Source organism: Saccopteryx bilineata, chromosome 10, assembly GCF_036850765.1.
Source record: "Saccopteryx bilineata isolate mSacBil1 chromosome 10, mSacBil1_pri_phased_curated, whole genome shotgun sequence".
NCBI classification, from domain to species: Eukaryota; Metazoa; Chordata; class Mammalia; order Chiroptera; family Emballonuridae; genus Saccopteryx; species Saccopteryx bilineata.
Window position 1 is genome coordinate 47,458,139 of NC_089499.1, and position 15,508 is coordinate 47,473,646.

Below are 15,508 nucleotides of genomic sequence, written 5' to 3' on the forward strand. Positions count from 1 at the left end.
CCAGTGGCCGGGAGGGAGTGCCTGCTAAAGCAGTGTTTTTCAACTGCCAGTCCAGGGACCGATGCCGGTCTGTGAATAAGTTAACCACTCAGGGACAGGCAGTTGAAAAACACTGTGCTAAAGGACATCATCCTCTATATTCCTTTCACAGAAGTTACTAATCTATCCAGAAGGATCTGGGGAGAAAAATGAGCATCTGCTGATTACCTACTGTACCAAGAACAGTGCCATGAGCTTTTACATGCGCTCTCATTGAATCCCTACCACCCTAAGAGGTAGTATTATTAGTTCCACTCTATAGATGAGAAGACTAAAGGCTAGGGTGGAGGGTGAAGCAACCTGCCTAAGACTCTGCAGCCAGGAAGTGGTAGAGGGCTCTTCCCACCAGTTTTGGGAATTTTCATGGGAAAGTAGAGGCAGAGGTGTGAGAATTCTTCAGTGACAGGATCTCAAGAGGAAGGGGCTTATGTGGGGTCTGGTCTGGGCTCTGGAAAAAGGCCTGCAGGTAATGTTGATTATGCCTCTCTTCCTGGCCAAGGTGCGAACCATGAGTGAGGGGCCACAGGGACCAGTGGCTTACCACTTCTTCCCAGTGGTGACCTTTTTCCCCACTGCTTGTGAGGCCATGGGGCTAAATGAAGCCTGCTTGTTACTTCTGGTCTGGCCAAAATTTGGGGTAAAATCAGCTTTCTCCAGGAAAAGGAGCTTGCTAACTAGCTTGCTCTTTATGAGAAAGAAAGGGGAAGAAGCAGCTGTAACAGATCCCTGTCTCAAAGATAGGCAGGCTCAGGGAGATCTGTCAATCTGTACTTAGAATAATAATGGAATCTAAAAATAACATTTCTCAGCAGAGAAATGATACATTTTTAGGGAAAGGTGGCACAGGCGAACCTTTAGAGCGCCCCAACCCCACCCATCAAACCAAATGTCCCTGGAGGAGAGGCACCTTTTACAGCCAGACATAGAAGAGGGAAGAACATGCTGAATGTTTCTCTCCTGAATTAATTTAAGTCTCCTCAAGGTAACCCTGATATGATACATCAGTTGCAAAAGAAAGTGACATGAAAAACTAGAGGGCGCCCTGGCCAGTTTGCTCAATGGTAGAATGTCAGCCTGGTGTGTGGATATCCCAGGTTCAATTCCGGGTCAGGGCACACAGAAGAAGCGACCATCTGCTTCTTTACTCTCTACCTCCCTTTCTCTCTCTCTCTCCTCTCCCGTAGCCATGGCTCAGATTGGAGTGAGTTGACCCCAGGCACTGAGGATGGCTCCATGGTCTCTGCCTCAGGCACTAAAAAATGGCTCAGTTGCTGAGCAATGGAGCAACCCCCAGATGGGCAGAACATCGCCTCCCAGTGGGCTTACTGGGTGGATCCTGGTTGGGGTACATGTCTCTCTGCCTCCCCTCCTCTCACTAAAAAATAAAATAAAAAACTAGAGGGGAGAAAGGCTCTCTCCTCTACCATACCTTTTGTGAAAAGAATAATTTGGGGAGCAAAATCTGTACCTCTTTCTTCAAGAAATTTTATTCTTGGACACATACCAACTACATAGTAGGGTTCTTAGGGGCTTCCAGAACAATTAACAGCCTTAGGGCTCAGACTGAGCTGACCTCAGAAGCTCTTCCCTCACCTGCTCTCTTTAACAGCTGTAGCAATGTGTTTACACACATGTACACACATGTATGCGTGCACACACATGTATGACCATGAAACCCACTTTCTCTGACTTTCCCGTGGAGGTACAATGCTCTAAGAATCTCAAGACTGAATCTATCCCCTTTCTGGCAGCCCCATGAAGCCTGCTTCTCTTCTGTTCTCTTGCGTGGCTAATGGCATTACTACCCACCAGCTCCAGATCTCAGAATCAGCCTGCAATTCCCTTGCCTGGCCCCACCCCGAGACCCCCATTCAGTTGGCTTCTGTCAGTACTGTCTTCTCCATATCCACTTCTCATTCATTCCCTCGGCTACCATATTTCTCCCTGGTCTACTGCAGTGACTACTTATCCAGTCTCTCTTCCTCTAGTGTTCCCTCCATTCTACACCCACTGCCTGAGTGGACTTCCAACAGCACAGCCCAACCAGGGGTCCTCACTACCTATTGACAAATCTAAATGCCTCAGGTGCCGAACTGAGGCACCTGAGGCCCTCCCAGTGTGACCAGCCCAGATACCCCTGCCTGCAACCAACTGTCTTTCACTTGCTTTCTCCTACACCTTTACCACAACCATAGCCAACTCTTTGGTTTGTACTATTCTTCTGGTCTGCAAGTCCTGCCCCTTTCAGTTATCTCTGCCTCTTGAAATTTGTCAAAGCCCTTTATGCAAAGACTAACGCCTAGGAGAAGACATCCATGGCTCCTCCTGTGAGAATTCATGTCTCCTTCACTGACATGCTAAGTTTTCTTGTTCTTCAGATCCTACCATTATTGGCATTATGGGTTGAAGTTGGCCAGATCAGTTTGAAGCTCAGCTCCACAATTTCCCAGCTATTTGGCGTTGTGTGATCACTTGGTCCTTGACCCTTGGTTTCCTCATTTGGAAGACAGACATGGAAACACCCACACTTAAGGTGTGGGAGAACCAAATGTCTACAAGGTTTCTCAGTGCCTGGTGCGTAGGGAGGGCTCAGGAGATGGCAGATGGATGTCTCCTTCTCCTCCATCTCACCCTTTCCCTCAGGGATTTGCTAACTCCTCAAAGGCAGCAAATGCCTCATCCAGTCTGTATCTCAAAAACCTAATCACTATCACATTTGGATTAAATATTTAGAGAAACATTATTTTTTTCCTTGTCAGTCAAAACCAAGAGCTGACAAGACACGACATGCTGCCAAATGCTTCTTGGGGCAGAGACTGAAAACCTACATGTCAACCCAGCCATGGTCGCCGCTGATCTCTATGGCCTTGACATACTCTCCTGCTGAGATGTACATCTCCACAGCGTTTTTGGGCTCATTGATATTTCTAGCCCAGTCAGCCTGTTTGGTGATTAACATCCTTGTTTCTTTGGGGTCTCCAGATCCAAGGAAATCCTGAGGAAGCACAACAAACAAAAACACTCCGAATTAGAACTTCCTGCTGCCAGCATTACGTCAGGCTGCTGAAAGCTGGTGCAAGGAAGGGCCCATTTGGCTGAAGCAGGCGATCAGGATGCAAGTGTGAGCCCATCCCTACATAGCTGGGGGGGGGCAGTCCCAGGTGTCGGGGAGGAGTGCTTACAGGAGTGCCACATGTGCTCCTGGGGAGTACTGGGACAGGTCAATGACTAGGACCCTCAATATTTCCTGCCCTTCTCACTAATGGATATTTGTTCTTTAGCTAAACAATACTTTCTGGACTCTGTGGTACTGTACACAAACTCTGCAGTGTGGAGGATGTATGATCAGGTTTCTCTCTCTCTCTCTCCTAGAGTTTGATATATGTGTGACTATTCCTATATCATGACTCTACAACCTGGTAGCACAATTTTGAATATTCAAACTTACAATCTTTATTCAGGTCATAGGGATGATACCACATGCCTCAGAGTGAGGTTGAGCACACAGTCCTCTAAACTTAAACAAAATGATTTACAGAGTGCAGGAGAGTCCTTTTGTGCCCTCTTCCCCTCCACCATGCTGGGAGTACTATTAGCCTCTGCTTTCTGACTCTATACATGTTCTGTTTGCCTGAACTTAGGGCATTATCCATTGGCTTTGCCCCCAGGTATTTGCCTGGAGCAGAAAATGAGCACAAATGTTTTTGGTTAATTACTTCTCAACTGGATAGTGGCACACTGTCTGGATACCAGGTCTGCAGGAGTGGGGACAGCAGGAGGCCATGGGGGATCTGAGGCAGGAGGAAGGGGCCAGGAGAGAACTAGTGAAGGAAGAGAGGCCTGTGGATCTGGAAGCTTAGAGGTCAAGTCTCAGGGCCTGTGTTCCTTCCACCAAAACAGGGGGCCTCTAAATGGCCATGCCAGCTTCCCTGGGTTGGCCCTAGAATGTGTGAGAAACAGCCTCGGAAAATCACCTCTTTTCAGGATACAATTACCCAAAATATATATGTGGGAGTTTGCCATGGTTGAAGCAGCTTTGGTGATGACATTTTAAAAGGTGGGGCATTTCAAAAAGGGAAATTGAGAGCTTTAATAGCCCAGATCTGCATAACTAATAAGAAGCGGTTTGTTTTAGGAATAATGTATCCTGCAGAGAGTGCGCTGTGTCAACCTCACTAAGTATAAAAAAAGCACTCCTTTCCCCATGATTAGCACTCATTTGTCAGGAAAGTACAGTCAATGTATGCTAAGAACCTACTTGAATAATTAGCTTTTTTTCCATTTGCTTTCAGAGTAATTGTGTAGCCCCTAAAATAATATATTAGATTGGCCTAAGACAACCGTTTTAAGGAGAGGCAAGATTATCATTTAACCTGATGGTGGGTATCCAATAGACAGGCCAACCTCATTGGTCTTTCTTTCCTGTAGAGTTCATACAGGGGAAGAGGCTTGGAAAGCAACCGCTAATTATCTGAAGATGCCTAGTTTGGGCCATTTCAGACAGTCTTTACTCTTGGCAGCTACTGTGATGTGTACTCTTTATGCCAATGCAAAGCTGGAAACTCTGCTAACTCGGTTGCTTAAATGAAGTTAACATCTGGGGAAAAGCATCATCATAAGAGAACAGAAATGGTCTTCAAAGTGAGTATTCTGTGGACTTGAGGTGACTGTAGTGAGAAGAGTCAGAGGCTAAAAGCAAGCCATAAATTTGGGTCATCAGTAAGGAGACCAGGCAAGGACACAGTTCACAGACTTAAAGAAACCTCCTCTAGCCCAACATCCCAGTCCTAGGCGCTTTGACCTCATCAAAGCTGAATCTAAATGGTTCCTTCAAGGCTCAACAAACTGGGTTTTCAAAGATTCTTTGGTTCCATGAAGATAATTTACGCATTATCTGGAGCCATGGCAAAGACTTTGCCCTAGAGTGGACAGAAAGAGGCTGTGCTGAATGATGAATGAGACTAAACAGTGTTCTCATGTTTGGTGATTTTGATAAGGATATACTACATAAGAGTTAAGAGCATTATAATTCCCTTTATCACCATATAAACATGTCACTTATCTGGAAAGCATATAATTTATTTGTACGTGGGAATGTAATTTAGAAATTTTCTGAAAACCAGATTGAATCTTGGGAAGCAATTTTCAAATAAACAAAAACATGCCATGTTAATAAGTACTGTATTTCTGCCTACCCCCAACATAATGTATATGTACACACTCTCCCAATTCAAACTATTGGAGGGGAGGGGATTCAAACAGAACTGACCTACTTGGAATTGTGATAAAAAACTACAACTAAAAACAACCCCCAGAGTATTTACCTTCATAGGGAGGCAGACCAGATGGAGTGTATAAATAGGCTGCATTTCTGGGTGGGAGACTGTTGGTGAACGAAGCCTCTCCAAAGTGTGAGGGGGCCTCAGTGTAGGAACAGGGGTGGGGCTGACTGAGGAGAGGTCTGAAAAATAGCCACTCTGTGGTCAGGCTTGGCCCCTTTTATTTTCCTAACCTTTCTACAGCTTGGCCTTTGTAAAGGGTTTTTTCATACATTACTTTGTGCAATTCTCAGAACTAAGCTGAGCTGCAACTGTCACCTCCAAGAAGAAAATGGAGGCTTAGCAAAGTGAAAAGCCTTTCTGGGTTACTAATAGGAAGAACCAAGACTCACATCAACTCTCTGGACGCCAAGGTAAGAAGACATTGTCTACTGCCCCACAGCTGCCTGCCGGAAGGTTTCAGAAATTCCAAAGAACATCCACAGCCAGTTCTCCTAAATTCCACCCCTAGGATCCTAGGATTCAATCCTTTAGTCTAAGGTTTTGGCCTCAGTTTAACTGTTATCCTCAGAAAGAGATGCACTGATTTAGCTGTTTCAGCATGAATGCAGTTTTAAATCATATGTTGTGTGTGTGTGTGCATGTGCATGTGTGCATGTGCGGGTGTGTGTGTGTGTGTGTGTGTGGTGGGAATATGGGAGGGTTATAAAAAAGTTGAAGAAGCTTGACCAGGCGGTGGCGCAGTGGATAGAGCATTGGACTAAGACATGGAGGACCCAGGTTTGAAACCCCAATGTCGCTGGCTTGAGCGTGGGATAATAAACATGACCCCATGGTCACTGGCTTGAGTCCAAAGGCCGCTGGCTTGAAGCCCAAGGTTGCTGGCTTGAGCCCAAGGTCACTGGCTTGAGCAAGGGGTCCCTTGGTCTGCTGTAGCCCTCCCTCTGGTCAAGGCACATATGAGAACGCAGTCATGAACAACTAAAGAGCTGCAACGAAGAACTGATGCTTCTCATCTCTCTCCTTCCTGTCTGTCCCTCTCTCTGTCTCTGTCAAAAAAAAAAAGTTGAAGAAGGCAAAGTGGAGGAACCTGAAGTACTTGGATCTGAGGGACAGAGTGAAGGAACCACCAAGGTGAAGAGACAGGCTGAGGACCAGGTGCCTGTCCTGGTATTAATTACCGGACACTTCTGGGCCATATCACAGTGACCCAGACATAACTCACAGATGGTGGAAGATAAAAGAATGCAGTCATCTTCAGGAACAGAAGAGCAGGAAAAAAATGGGGAGGATTTTTCATCTTGAACTTGTGAGCTAGATAATAACCATTAATAGCCACTAATTGGTTGTGGCTGATGACTCACTTAATAGCATTCTGAAGATCCTGCCGCTACAGGGAAAGGGGGTTAACAAAGACACCTCCGAGGAAGGAGGAGCCTAGTTACTCAATGCGCCCAAGGCTCTTTTCACCTTACATTAGAGTTAGGCTAAACTGCAAGTGTCCTGATGGTCTGGGTTTCTCAGTGGGACTCATGCTCACACAAGCCATCAGGAGCCTACTCCAGGAAGCACACCCATGTGTATTCACACTTGTGGGCCCCTTCAAATGCAAAGGAAAATCTCCACCATCAACAATGCAGATGATGGGGGAGCCACGCTACACTAACCAAGGTGATGGGAGGCACACTGTGCTAGCACCAGAGGGCACAGACTCTGTTATATTGTCTCCAAGGTCCAGTGCAAAGGCCAGTCAGTACCATACAGACCAGCATTTGCTTAGGAAACCTTGGCTGGAGTGACCCACACTGTCCTGTATGAGGATGGTAGAACCATTCATGCCTGAGGACATTGATTCTTGGTGGCTTCTAATAAAGCTCTAAGAGAATATGTGGGAGACAACTCTGATGCCCGGAAACCTGAACACTTAACGAAGGGACACAGCTGGTTCAGACTCACAGTCCATCCAGGTCTGTCACTGATGGAGGTCTGAACTGTCCTATTCTGTCCATCTGATGTCACCTTGGAGGGTCAGTTTTTGGTCAGCTTCAACCTGTGGCCATCGATAGTTCCTTTGCTTACCAGTTTGCCCACATTCTCTCTGAGGCCACTGTTATTTTCTGTCTGGAGCCAAACAACTTGAACACCTCAATATCAGAACACTGGTGGGTTCTACGTGGCAGCTTGGGCCAGGATGTGGGGGGATTACCTTGGCATACTCAAACATGCGGAGGTCCGTGTACATGTCGAGTGCGAGGTTCTCATGACCACTCCTCTTGTACAGTTTGGCGGCCTCGTGGAACTTCCCCTGGTAGGAAAACACATCTGCCAGAAACAGGTCATTGTTGGTCTCTCCCCGCTTCTTCCTCTCCTGGAAAAATTAGAAGCACAGGAAATGGCCTCTGCAGCCACGGCAGGAAGCAGCCTTTACAAAGGTTAGATGCTGCTATTTCAAGTCCCTGGGCCTTCCTAGTGGAACCTACACTTGGCTCCTGAGCTGTTGTGTCTCTAACCTAGGTTTCTGGTAGGAATGTTTGACAACAAAAGCAGACCCCCCACCCCACTCCATGAGTGAAGATCAAAAGAGATGCAAACTTTTATTTTTTTAATGGAAATTCCTCAGGGCTGCTTTCTTATACATTCTTCCAAGGAAATAACTGCATACTTAGGGTCATGTGTACTGCCCACACCTTGGTGGCTCCCAAGCTCCTAAGATCTCCCAAGTTCCCAGGCCTGGTTTGGCTGAGTTGTGACTCATGATGACAGTAGACAAGGAGAAGGTTTAGGGTTTCATCCCCAGAAGGAGACCAACAGAATAATACAATGAGCCTTACTATGTCCCTCTCTCCAAAGTGAAGGTAAGTGATACCACATGTTGAGCACCCAGGTGTCCCACACAAAACCAGGGGTGGGTGGTACCTCCCAACTGTCACCCCAAGAGAAGCTGAGATTCAGAAGAGAAGCAGGTAGAGGTTACACACTGCTGGCATTTGGACTAGGTCTGTCTGACTCCAAATGCTCTTTGTACCACATAATACTCTCTGGATACAAGTGATGGTCCCCAACACACCTGCGTATGCATGCACACATGCACTCACACACGTGTTTATGCACAAACATATAGCAGTGCTGAGGATGAAGAGAAATAACTGGCACACTCCCTTCTCCTGTGTTAAGGAACATTCATTAGTCTACAGCTTAAGTATTTGTAAACATTCAATAGCACCCAATCTCTCAGCCCCAGCAGTTTTCTTTTGCTTGTTTTCTAGCAAATATATCAAAGTGGAAGAAGATGAGACATTGGATCAAACTCCCAGACAAGCTGGTGAAAGTTTTAACAGCTGGAGGCAACATGCTTCTCCACTGACAGAAGTAATTTTAAAAAACAGAAAGAAACTACACAGTTTATGGACTAATCAGCCAAATAAACTAACTCCTAATTGAAATGAATTAAAACCTTGCAGTGAGATAAAGAAACAGGTTTCATTAGGCATGGAATATAGGCCATACACATTCTAGGCCACAGATTATCACTATGATCCAGAAACACGGTTTACATATATTCAGTATGTGTGAAGTCAAATGGGTAGCTTTTCTTCCTCCCGTTATCAGTACAGTTATATCTCACTTATGCAAAAGGAGCCTAGTAGGGAACCTCAGTTCTCTGGAATAATGCCGATTACCTAGAAGCAAACAACCAAGACCTCAGAGCAGCCAAAATGGATCTTCTCTTGAAGGCACTTGACTCGGTTTCAAGAGACAATTCTTACAAGTTTAACCAACTGCCCAGTTCATAGCACACTAGATGAGGCAGTAATAAGACAGGAACTCAGTAAGACCGGTAAATAACAAAAGGTGGTCCCCACAGAGGTCAGTTACCTTTGCATTGATTAAGACCCGTAGATCCAGGCCAGAGGAATCACAAATGCCAACCCTGATCTTAAGTAATACTAGGTAACATGGATAAATAGTCCTGAACAAACCCTTTACCATGCAGGTAAGTAAGCATTAGAAAACACATGTTCCTTATGATGGTGCTGGGGGAGGAAGTAGGTGTGTGGGGTTTGCACCAGAGCAACTTCTTATTCGGTCACATGGCCCTAGAGTAAAGACAGAACTGGCTTTGAATTTGAATCAAGCTTTTGTCCGTGGAGCCTTGGGGACGTGGCCTAGCCTTCCTGAGCTTTAGTGTCCTTATTTTTCCAAAAGGGATAAAACCAGTATTTGACTAATTAAGCTGTTGTAAGGATTTAAAATAATATACATGCTAATCATGATAATGCGTGGGGATGAGCAGGCACTCAGCAAATGGCAACAATTATTAGGCTTAGCAGGCTGTGAGCTCCTGCTTGTCTCTTCCACTCAGCTCTGCCCATTGGGCTCAGCATAAGGCTTGGCCCACAACAGGTGTTTTTTATGCTGAACTGAATCAAAGGGACAAGACATTTACTGATTTCTTTACTACTTCCCTATGGAAATTCAAATGTATTCTCATAGCCTCACAATAAATCTGTTCAGGAGAAAAAAATATGTATGCCTTTTTACAGACAGACTGCACTAAGATACACAGGAATTAAGAATATGGTCTACCATCCTTCAGCAAATGGTGCTTGTAGAACTAGCCTCTTTAGTCCACACCACCTCTCCTGGGTTTGGCTGATGAAGCTGGTGTTCTCAGCTAGAAATGGTAGGCTGGAGGGAGGGCTCCAGAGTCTCTAGGCGCCCAGTTCAGACCTCCCTCCCCAGGAACCACTGCTATAGGTGGGATGCAGATCATGTGCATTTGGGAATGCTTCCTACACTGGCACATTATTGAAGCCTTATAGGATGGTAACCACTGCTAGAATGAAAACTCGTCACTGAGAATCTATTTTATCCTCACAACAACCCTGTGAGGTAGGTCTCATCCCATTTCACAGACAAGAAACCAAAGATCAGAGAGATTAGGAACACACCTACCTGCCCCAGCTACCAAGAGTTGTCTCTACCCCCCCCCACCTGGTGTTTTGCACCCCCAGGCCAGGCTGTGGCCCTGATACCGACACCAGTGGCTTTGTTCTTATGTCCTCAAGGCTCTTGCCTGCTTGAAGAGCTTCTTGTAAACCACAGATGGTGAGTGTGTGCTTTCCTGAGAAGAAAGAACACTTCATCTTTACCTCAATGCTGTTGATAAGTTCTAAATATCGCAGGTCTTGTACTCTGGTGAAGGCCTACAGAGGAGGAAATAACAGAATAAAATCAGCTGCCTCTGAGCTTCAAAAGTGGGTGATTGGCTGGGGGTGGAAAGTCAAGCTTTAGAAAGTGAGTCAGTAAGGAGGGAAAAGAAGCAAGCATTGATTAATCACTGCATTCAGGGTTATACCACCCAGTGAGGCTTGGCTTTATCCCTGGGATTAGTCCATACAAAGAAGAGCAAGGAAGCCCTGGATGCAACAATCACTTTGGGATTAGGTGAAACAAAAACTACCGAACTATGATACTGCAGTCTGAGATGGTGCCTGCTTGGAGGAATTTCTATGCAAAAGGGAAGAACAAGCCAGTCTGACACTCTGAGGCAGTGGCATTGGAGTGGGAGTGGAGATATACTTACTGACTGAGGAGAGACTGCACATACATCTTGGTGACTTGGATGGAAAACAGGAACCAGCTATGCTTACTAACAGTGCATAAACACAGGGTATCCTGTGCCCACAGTACCATGATGAAGGGAGAAAAGGAGTGGAAATTTGAGAAGGAATAAAGATGGTTTCTAGAAGGAAGGGGGAAGGTAGGGAATGAACCACTCCAAGTCCCTGAAAGGCAAACTCTTGAGTAAATCCTAAGAGTGTAGCTCTTGCCTTGGACTCCAGTAAAGACGGAGATTTTAACCCATGGGCTGCTGGAAGTTTCTAGGCATTCATCTTGATGCACACTGATGTTAACTAAGCCTCTTTTGTTGCTTTCAGACTTTACATGGGGTTTAGAGAAGTACAACCCACCATGTCAGGCTGATCTTTATGTGACTTTGCTGTCAACATTTGTACCCAGCTATGCTACTTTTACACTGTCCTATTTGAAATGGGCTGACATACACCTAGAGGAGGCAGCAATCCAGGAGACTTTAGAACATGAAATGCAGAAAGAACAACAACCCTGGCCACTTGCAGCCTCTACTTAGCTGCATGACATCCTCTATCACAAAAAGACTTGTAGAAATGAGCGAGTCACCCAGCTTCTGGCTGCCTCACAGATGACCACAATGGGACTTCATCTTTTCAGCCCATAGGGCCAGGCATCCTGCCGGGCTGGGGACCCAGAGATAAATACAACTTGGCTTCTGTCCCCCTCCCCAATTCAGGGACTCATATTCTAAAAGGGGAGGCAGGCAAATTAAACAGATAATAAATCTCCCTGAGCTAAGAGCTACACAAGTATGAACTAGGTGCCCTGGAGAACACAGACTCACTGTCTGAGCAATGAGCACTAGTGGGAGGCAGGATTAAGCAAAGCATCACAGAGTGGGAACCTGGTAAATGAGTATTCCTGAAGAGGAATTCCTTGAAAGGGTAAAGCAGGTATTACATGAGCAAAAGGAGAGAGAGCTAAATGCACCTGTGTTCTTCACTGGAGGTCCTATAAGCCATCTTTGAGGTCTGGGCATCCTCAAAGCAACATGAAAGGGACACCTGGGATGTCTGGCAAAGTAGTAGGGAGGAAAGAGGAGTTTTTTATTTCTCAGTCCTAGCTCTCTTTCTAGCCGAGATTCCAGCTGAGAGGCCCTTGGCCTACTTCTTCCCCACCACGGAGAGAAATCTGTTTTTGAGTTCCTTCAGCCTCAACATTCTGCAGAGTCAGGGGTGCCCCTGTTGGAGTGGTCAGAGTCACAAGGCCTGTGAATAACCTCAGCAGAGGGAAATATGGGAACAGAGCAGTTCTGCAGTTGGTCTCAGGGCAGCGCAATGGTTCTAGATGCTTAAACAGCTCTCCTCTGCCATCTAGAGGGGACAGTCATCTATTGCCAAAACCATTCTCCACCTCCATGTGTGTGCCTCAGTGACTTGGCAATGCAGGAAAAGAAAGGCTGAGATTAGAGATTTGGATAAAGTGATTGAGTTATAGTCTATCGCCAAAATCTCGTGGCTTTAATACAACAATTTCTATTCTTAGGGAGTGTTTGGGGGTATACAGAATTGAGGGAGGCTGTTAAACAAATGGAAAGTCATTCCAGTTTGGTTTTCACCCATTAAAACATTTGCTGAGCACTTAACATTGTGCTAGGCACTACTGTCTAATTTCATCCCAGGCTACAATGGAACAAAACATATTTTAGGAACCCACTGTTATTCTTCATCCCTCCTGGTATTTTGGGGTGGGGCAGGAGAGTGAAGCTCCCTCTGTGGAAATGTTTCCTCCTTCCTCTGAATCTTAAGGTCCTCCTCTACTACCACTTTCCTGACACAGTTGATCTAAAACTATAATATAATCATTATATAATTAAAATTGTACTTGTTTTAATGACATTAGCATTTGTACAACCATTGCTAGTTTTAGAATCCCTTTTGCAATGTGACAGTTAAGCCAGATGACAGTGTGTCAGGCAGGCTTGGCAGCTAGTGTCTTCACCTTCCCCCCTGTAGAAATAGGAGGACTGAGGCTCTGAGAGAAGTGGCTTGCCCAGGGTCATCCAGCCTGAACATAGCTGAGCTGTTTCTCAACCAAACTTATGAACTCTTGTCTGGTCTTGGTCCACTCTCCTTTCATGCCTAGAAATAGTGACTTAGCATGGTGATGGCATCACATACTGCTGCAACTCCTTCCCTACCAGCTCAGCAGGTAGTATGGGCAACATGAGTATCTGATTAATTGGCTGAGGGAAGATAAAGACAAAAAGAAGAAGCAGGGGATAGAGTTGGAAGCCATTCCTTTCCCCATACCTTAGGTTCCAGATGAAAACTCAATTCAGAGACATAGCTGGGCTCTTTCTAATAATGCATGGAAAGGGGTAAAATGTTTTCAGCCATTGCTGTAATTTTAATAGACTTATCCAGGAAATGTTCCCATAAATCAAGGTCATGAATCATGCCATAAAGGTATGTGGGGAGTAACATTGCTATCAGAATCAGAGAGCTTGACCATTTTTTCCACCATACTTAGCAGAGTGCCAAGAAAAATAACCTTGTGTAATAAATGACCTATTACCAATAAGTGCTATACCAATAACAAATGCTACCATTTATGGTGTCTATTATAAACCAGGCTTTTAGATAGGTGTTTTACATAAATGATAGCTAATAAGAGTGAGAGCTAGAATTTATCAGCTGCCTCTCCTATGTCAAGCTTTACAGGTATTATCACATTCAATCCTTATAACTTTTGAGGATGGGGCCTATCATCACCCTAATTTTACCAATGAACAACCAAGGTTGTTACCTGCTCAGTCTTACACTTAGGAGATGGCTAAGCTCAGAGCTGAATATAGGTCAGTCCAACTCCAGAGCCCACTACAGTAGGTCACCTGAACCCCCTTCTGCCTCCTCAAAGGACCCTCTGAGGACCATATTCTAGCTCATGCTGACTAGACGCTTACCTTCTTTGCTGTTTCAAACTCTAGTCCTTCTAAAGCTTCCATGGCCAGTTCACGCCAATCAGTGTCTGTCACACCCAAGCAAGCAATCTGGTAGGCTTCTTTGAACATTTTCCTATCCAGGTACTGGTACATGGGAGTAGACTGCAGGATTTTGTCAAAAGGAAAGATTGTTTTTTTTAGAGCAATGCAAAGAGTCAGATTCATACAAAGCCTGACTGCAGACTTAATTACAAATGCCTGCAAAGCAATGCTGCAATGGTTAATCAGTACCCTTCTCAGCCACTCCCCAGCCCACCCTCTGTGCCTTCTACTCTGCCACCCCCTGTGTCACAGATATTATCATTCCCTGATTAAAGCCTAAGAGATTGAAACTCAGTGAGGACACTGACTTGTCTGAGGGCACACAAGTGGAACATGGAAGATCCTGGGCCTGGGCCTGGGATAACCTCTTAGATATGTGTGTATATGTGTGTTTACATGAGAGCAAGTCTGAGCTGGGCCTGAGTGTCTTTCATAACAAAAGGCCGTGCTTGCCCTTGTTTTAGGAAGGGACCTGCACTCTCCTTCTGGATTCCTGGGCAGTGGAGATCAATCAGCCAGTACCCCTGTGCTAATGGTTCCCAAATGTGGAGCTGAAGTGCTGTTTTCTCCATTTGGAGCCTTAATCTTTGAAATTTCCTGTCCCATTTTTTAACTTTAGAATTGAAGGAAATTTTTTCTTTTTAAGTCATTCTATCCTCTGACAACAAGATGTGCCTGCTTCTGAATACTTTTTCCCTACCATGCCACCCCACCCCCTTTTCCTCCCTTCAAGTGGCCGCAGGGTATGGACATGGGAGCAGCTGAGCTAGAACCCAGGCCTGGCTAAGCCACAACCTAGCTGTGTAAATTTTAGGGTAAATTAACTTCTGTTTAGCTGCCCTGCCCAGAAAACACGCTACCATAAGCAAACAAGAAAAGTGCTTTGAAAATAGATATCGTAGTTTTCACTCCATAAGATGCACCTGACCATAAGACACACCTAGGGTTTTAAGGAGGAAAATAAGAAAAAAAAATATTCTGAACCAAATGGTGTGTTAAAATATTTAATAAAATAACGTATTTTTCGCTCCATGAGACGCACGGGCATTTTCCCCTCCACTTTTGGGGGGGGAGGGGAAAGTGCATCTTATGGAGTGAAAAATACGTTATTTTGCTGGGTAAAAAATGAGCATGCTTATTACATCCACAGTATTTTCTCAGCTCCAGCTCCTCTCCAGCTCCCAAACTCTCCAGACTTGTTCCTACCCTCACCTTACCCTTGGTTTGAAACACCCTTGCTGCTCCTCTCTGCTGTTCCAGACTTTTCAGGGTTCAGAGCAAGTGTCACCACTACCTGGAAGTTTTCTCAAACTACCCACGCACAATGAGCTTTCCTTTCTAAACTCCTTTAGTGAGCATTTTCTGTTCCAATTTAACTCTGTTTTGCAGTGTTTGATATTATTAAAAACAATAATAGGAATTGGGCCAGAAAAAACCTGAAAGATGGTTATATTTAACCTCTTTTGCACAGAAAAGAAGTGAACCCCCAAAGAGTGAACAGAGTTGCTCAAAGTCATAGCTGGTTTAGGCAGCAGAGTCAGAAAGA

The 15,508-nt window shown here is 45.2% G+C and overlaps 1 protein-coding gene across 3 annotated transcripts in view; it reads right to left on the reverse strand.

Moving 5' to 3' along the window:
- The window catches only part of IFT122 (intraflagellar transport 122), an 80,613-nt gene that overhangs the window by 17,316 nt on the left and 47,789 nt on the right, over positions 1-15,508 (reverse strand). For all 3 annotated transcript variants that reach the window (XM_066244492.1, XM_066244490.1, XM_066244491.1), the window contains 4 exons: positions 13,882-14,022; positions 10,472-10,525; positions 7,525-7,686; positions 2,868-3,034 (listed from right to left, as the gene is read on the reverse strand). In XM_066244492.1, the coding sequence (XP_066100589.1) occupies positions 2,868-3,034; positions 7,525-7,686; positions 10,472-10,525; positions 13,882-14,022 (524 nt within the window). The remainder of the gene's footprint in view (positions 1-2,867; positions 3,035-7,524; positions 7,687-10,471; positions 10,526-13,881; positions 14,023-15,508) is intronic.